Source organism: Taeniopygia guttata, chromosome 1, assembly GCF_048771995.1.
Source record: "Taeniopygia guttata chromosome 1, bTaeGut7.mat, whole genome shotgun sequence".
Lineage (NCBI taxonomy): Eukaryota > Metazoa > Chordata > Aves > Passeriformes > Estrildidae > Taeniopygia > Taeniopygia guttata.
Genome location: NC_133024.1, coordinates 114,778,714 through 114,784,262, shown reverse-complemented (window position 1 = coordinate 114,784,262; position 5,549 = coordinate 114,778,714). Strand labels below are relative to the sequence as shown.

General features: G+C 54.6%; 1 protein-coding gene across 1 annotated transcript; it reads right to left on the bottom strand.

Moving 5' to 3' along the window:
• Positions 1-1,418: 1,418 nt before the first annotated feature.
• ATP5PO (ATP synthase peripheral stalk subunit OSCP) lies at positions 1,419-4,976 on the bottom strand. Its single transcript, NM_001245305.1, is given in 7 exon segments — positions 1,419-1,600; positions 1,906-1,992; positions 2,528-2,640; positions 3,431-3,560; positions 4,057-4,167; positions 4,742-4,792; positions 4,924-4,976. Coding segments are annotated over 7 exon segments (636 nt in total). The 5' UTR covers positions 4,954-4,976; the 3' UTR covers positions 1,419-1,486.
• Positions 4,977-5,549: the final 573 nt, after the last annotated feature.

Genomic DNA, 5,549 nt, shown 5'->3' with positions numbered 1-5,549 from the left:
AGTCGGGGCAGCAGCTGCCGGCTCGGCCTCCGTGGGACTCTGTGGGGCAGGAGAGGCGCTGGTTAGGGCAGGCACTGCCTCTGCTGCCACCTCTGTGCCCACGGGGCTGGCGGAGCTGGGCCCCTCTGGGGGACAAGGCTGAGGCTCCTCGTCCCTCACTGGGCACAAGGGTCTGTCCCAGATCTCAGAGCTGATGTTGTGTCCCCATCGGGACAGCTCCTGCCTGCTCACATCTTCCTCCCTTTGGGACAGCTTTCGCTCCCTCACATCGTCCCACCGGGGCAGCTCTGGGCTGCAGCGTCTGCTCCTTGGCACAGCTCCCTGCCACTGCTGTCTCTGACTTGGGACAATTCCAGCTCTCTCCTGTCTTCCCATTGGGACATGTGGCAGTGCACACCTTGTCCCCATGCTGAGAGGTCTTGGTACCTCTCACCTTCCCTCTGGGAACGCTCTTGGGCATCATCCCATTGGGAATCCTCTGGGACACTCAGATCTCTCTGCAGGGACAGCCCTCGTGGCATTTCTCGTCTTCTCCCCATCCCATCTCCTGCCACCCACTCACATCTATTTCCCACTGGGAAATCTCTTGGGTTGTCACTCGTTCTTCCCTCTCCCGCCCCTCTTGGTACATCTCACTGTCCTCATCCGCAGGCCCCTCCTCTCGCTGGAGCCCCAGGGGGCAGCTCCACCGTGAACAATTCCTTTTCCCATTGCAGGAGTCTCCTTTGGTGTGGAAAAGACAGAAAGAAAGGAGAATTCCTGCCTTCCCCTCTCTCAGGGCTGCAGAAGTCCTCAAACTTCCCTCCTGCTGCTCCCACAGAGAGAATGCTGGCCTAGGGACTCTGCTGTTGGGTTTTGGGAAGGGAGGAGGGAGACACTTGTTTGTCCCTGTGGACACAAGAAATGGGTGAACATCCTGGTCCAAATATTCATGTGTCATGGATTCATCATGGTTGGAAGAGACCTTCAGGATCATCCAGTGCCACCATCGTCACTCCAAACCGTGTCCTATGAGCTACACCCAGACTCCTCCTGAACACTCCCAGAGACTCAACCACCTCCCTGGGCAGGTCATCCCAAGGCCTGACTGATCCTCCAGGGAATGTTTTTCCAATCACCATTCTGAACCTCCCCTGGTGGAACTTCAGGCCATTTCCTGCCACCCCTTCCCTCCGTCTGGGCAGTGCAGATCGACCCCCAGAGTTTTCTGGGTACCCTGGCAGACCCTGCATGCACTGACCCCATTCACCAGCTCCTTCAGTGCTCTTTCCATGTCCTTCCCAGCCACCTTTCCCAGGGTGAGCCACATTTTCAAGTCAGGCCACGAATGTTCAGCCACAGCTACAGAAACTCAGGGCAGCTTCAGCATCTTCCTCCCTCAGGGCTGTGCTTCCCCAACCAAAACTCTGGGCACCATCTCCACGAGAAGGAAGAATTTTATTGTTTCCCTGGGACATGATTCCCTGGGAATGACCAGGACAGCTCTCTAGACAGTCTCTCTCATGATTTTGGTGAGTTTCTGGATCTTGGACCTTGTTGACATGTCCACGTACTTCTCCCCAATATTGACAATCATGCCACCAAGGATCGATGGATCAGTCTAAGGAAGGAACATTGAACAGAAAGTTGTTTAGCAGGAGTTTGTTACCATTGGATACAAGTTTCAGAGTAGCAAAAAAAAAAAAAAAAGCTTTTTACAGGGCTTTTTTAGAGATCATTTTGCTGTCATTGCATTCTAAAGTGAAGATTTTAGAAACTAAAACATCATCATGTCTACAAGAAAGCACAGAACTATGTAACAAAACAACTAGATTCAATAAAATATTTTTGCTTTTGTAAAAATCAGAGACACAGAAGCTCTGAACATGAACTTATGACAGTTATTTGGAAGTCAAAAATCCAGACCTTAGTCTCCAGCTTCAACACCTCTCCTTTGGCCAAGAACCCATTCAGAACACTTTTCAGTTCAGTGAGGCTGGCATCATCCAAGGGCTGAAAACAAGAACAGAAGAGCAGGAAAATGAATGACTTTAAAATACTCAAATGATATAATGATAATTAATTATATAATAATATATACTCAAATGATATAAATGATACAAATTTTCTCCTCAGGTCCCTTTGAGGACACATTTCCACCAAGAAGAACAGGGATAACCCAAGGACAGCACAGGAACAACAACCACTTTGTGCTCTCCTGATTGCATGAAACATTTTCATGTTAGAAGAAAGAACAGGGGCAGCTCTACGTGCAGACCAGCCTGAATTTTGTCAGCCCCTGGGTTCACACACAGGAAGGAAAACCATGAGCTGCTGAGCTGCAATGGGGTGAAGAGTTTTCATTTTGGAACAGGAACTGCAGGGTATCAGCACTCTCTTTGCAGCAGTTTGTTCAGCTTGGCAGAGGTGAGACACGTCCTCACTGCTCTCACAGCAATTACTTCAATCTCAGAGTGCAGCCTGAACTGGGAGAGGTTTGTCTTTTCTCCCACTGCCTGCTGCCTGGATGCAGAGCTCCCCAGCCCACCTGAGCCGTGGTGACCGTGCACACCACCTCCCCTCGGAAGGCGCTCATGATCTTCCCGAAGGCAGAGACGATGCCCGGGGTGTAACGCAGGCGGCCGTTCTCAGCCAGCAGATCTGCAAAACAGCCACGCACCACTTCAGCTTAACCAGCTTTTTATCTGGAAACTGATAAGCTAACCACTCCTGTGACTCCTTCCCATTTTTCTGGCCAACACATCGCCTCTGGAAACCTCCCTTAGTGCCAATTACCCCATCACAGAGAGGGACTAGTAAGAGAAACTAGCAAACCCCTTCTGCCACCATGACTTCTTTAGGGTAATTTTTGGTTTTTCATTTTATTTGTTACTATTTCTCACCCTGCAAACTCAGTGGGGTAATTATCAGTTACTCTGGACTTTAGTAAAAGGAACAGGGGAGAAAAGGCCAACATTAAGTCTGATCTCAGACTTCAGGGGTTTTGCTCGCTAGGAGAAATTGAACTCCAGAAGTTGCTCTATTCTGGCCCCTCCATTAACTACTTTCCCAGTGAAATTACAGCACACCAGAAAAATTCTCTGTATACAGAGCGGTTTCCACCATGCTGGCAGTGCCAATGCCTCTCTGGCTTCGACACAAAACATTTTCACACCCAAAGGAAGCACTTGCTACTTGTATCAGCCTTAGCAACCTAGTCAGTGAATGTCTCCTCTTTTCAAAACATAGCCACAGAGAAACCTGAATCTCTCTCCCTTGTATTCTCCCCTGCAATACTGCAGGAGCAGGAACAATCTCCTAGATCTCTGTGAAAGGGATCTGAGTTCAGAGTCACAGCCAAGTGCTCCTAAGCACCACCAGAGGCAGATCCCAGCAGCCAGCAGCTGGATGGCACTGCTGGGATGCTCTCCTGAACCCAGAGGTCACTCACTCATCAGGTTGACAGTGATTGGGGACATCTTCTCTCTTGCCAGGGCGTCGTTCACGGCTTTTTGTTTCACTGAGCTCTTGGTGTGAGGGTTCATCACCACACTGGACAGCTTAGGGTCCTTCAGGAGACTCTGAGGGGATACACAAGGATGTGACAAACGCCACGGGTTTTCCTGGCACCACAAAGCCCACCTGGAACAGCCAAGGCAGGCAACAAGGGCATGCCCGGAATGACAACAAAGAGCTCTGGACTGATGGGAAGTGAAATGGCAGCTCCAGCTGGAGAATCAGGGAATGGTTTGGGTAGGAAGGGACCTTAAAGACTGGATGGACAGGGACACCTTCTACTATCCAAGACTGCTCCATGCCCCATCCAACCTATCCTTGGACACTTCCAGGAGTGGAGCAGCCACAGCTTCTCTAGGCACCCTGTGCCAGGGCCTCCCCACCCTCCCAGGGAACAATTCCTTCCCAATATCCCATTTAAACACCAGGGTCACAAGCAGGCAGTGCAAGCTGGAAGTCTCACAGGTCACAGGAGGGTCTCACAGCCCCCTCCCTCCTGAGGAGCAGCAGGGAACCCTCCCCATTCCCACCCCCGGGAGTTCTGGCTGTGGAACACCTTACCCACACCCGGGTCAGCTCCTTCTCCACCTGCTCCAGCTTCTTCTGCTTGCTGGCTGCCGAGTAGAGGGCGGTGGCATAGCGCCCTTCCAGCCCGTACACCTGGATGGGTGGCTGTGGGAGCCAGGGTGGGAACTGAGCGGGGAACCCGGGGAGAGACCCCCTGCCCCTGCCTTGGCCAGCCTGGAGCCACCCTGCGCCCCACCCTCACCGTGCCCACCTCGGCCACCCGCCTGCAGCCCCTCACAGCCCCTCACCCTGTCACCTCGACCAGCCTGGACACCTCCCTTGAGCACCTCGGGGACTCCTCGATATCCTCACGACCTCCACCTCCTCACCTCGACCAGCTTGGAGACCCCTCCTGCTCCCTTCAGGACACCCCCCATCTTTACCAGCTTGGAGACCCCTCCTGGTCCCTTCAGGACACTCCAGCCCCCCATCTTTACCAGCTTGGAGACCCCTCCTGCTCCCTTCAGGACACCCCAGCCCCCCATCTTTACCAGCTTGGAGACCCCTCCCGCTCCCTTCAGGACACCCCCAATCTTTACCTGCTTGGAGACCCCTCCTGCTCCCTTCAGGACACCCCCAGATTAATCTCTACCAGCCTGGAGACCCCTCCCGCTCCCTTCAGGACACCCCAGCCCCTTATCCTCACCCCCTCCCTTTGACAACGCCCCTGCCCCCTCACCTTGACCAGCTTGGTCACCGGTCTGGCCGCCGTCGTACTCAGCTGCCGCACCTGAGGGGGAATAAAGAGGAGAAGGGCGGGGTCGGCGCAGCCCTGGCGGATCGAAGGAAGGGGATGCCGAGGGCGGGAGCCGGCGCTGTTCCCCCCAGAGCCGCCCGGGCCCCGCCGCCCCTCAGTTTCACCTTCAGGACGAGCCCGGCCGCCGCCGCCATCTTGCCCGGCCGCCCCCAGGGTCACTGCGCGCTGCGCAGGCGCGGCGGGGCCACGCCCACCCGGCGCCGTTGGGTGACGCTCGTGCCGCGGGGCACGCTGGGAGTTGTAGTTCCTCCGGGCGGCGCCTGTGCCTGCGCCCCCTGCCGGGACATTGCGTGAGTGCAGTGGTGTCACTGTGTCCCTGTGTCACTTTGTCACCAGTGTCACTGTGCCACCAGTGTCACTGTGTCCCTGTGACAGCGGTGTCACTGTGTCACCTGTGTTACTGTGCCACCAGTGTCACTGTGTCCCTGTGTCACTGTGTCACTGTGTCACTGTGTCACTGTGCCATCAATGTCCCTGTGTCCCTGTGTCCCTGTGTCACTGTGTCCCTGTGACAGCGGTGTCACTGTGTCCCTGTGTCACTGTGTCCCTGTGTCCCTGTGTCACTGTGACAGCGGTGTCACTGTGTCCCTGTGCCACTGTGTCCCTGTGCCAGCGGTGTCATTGTGTCCCTGTGTCACTGTGCCATCAATGTCCCTGTGTCCCTGTGTCACTGTGTCACTGTGTCACTGTGTCACCTGTGTCCCTGTGTCACTGTGTCCCTGTGTCACCT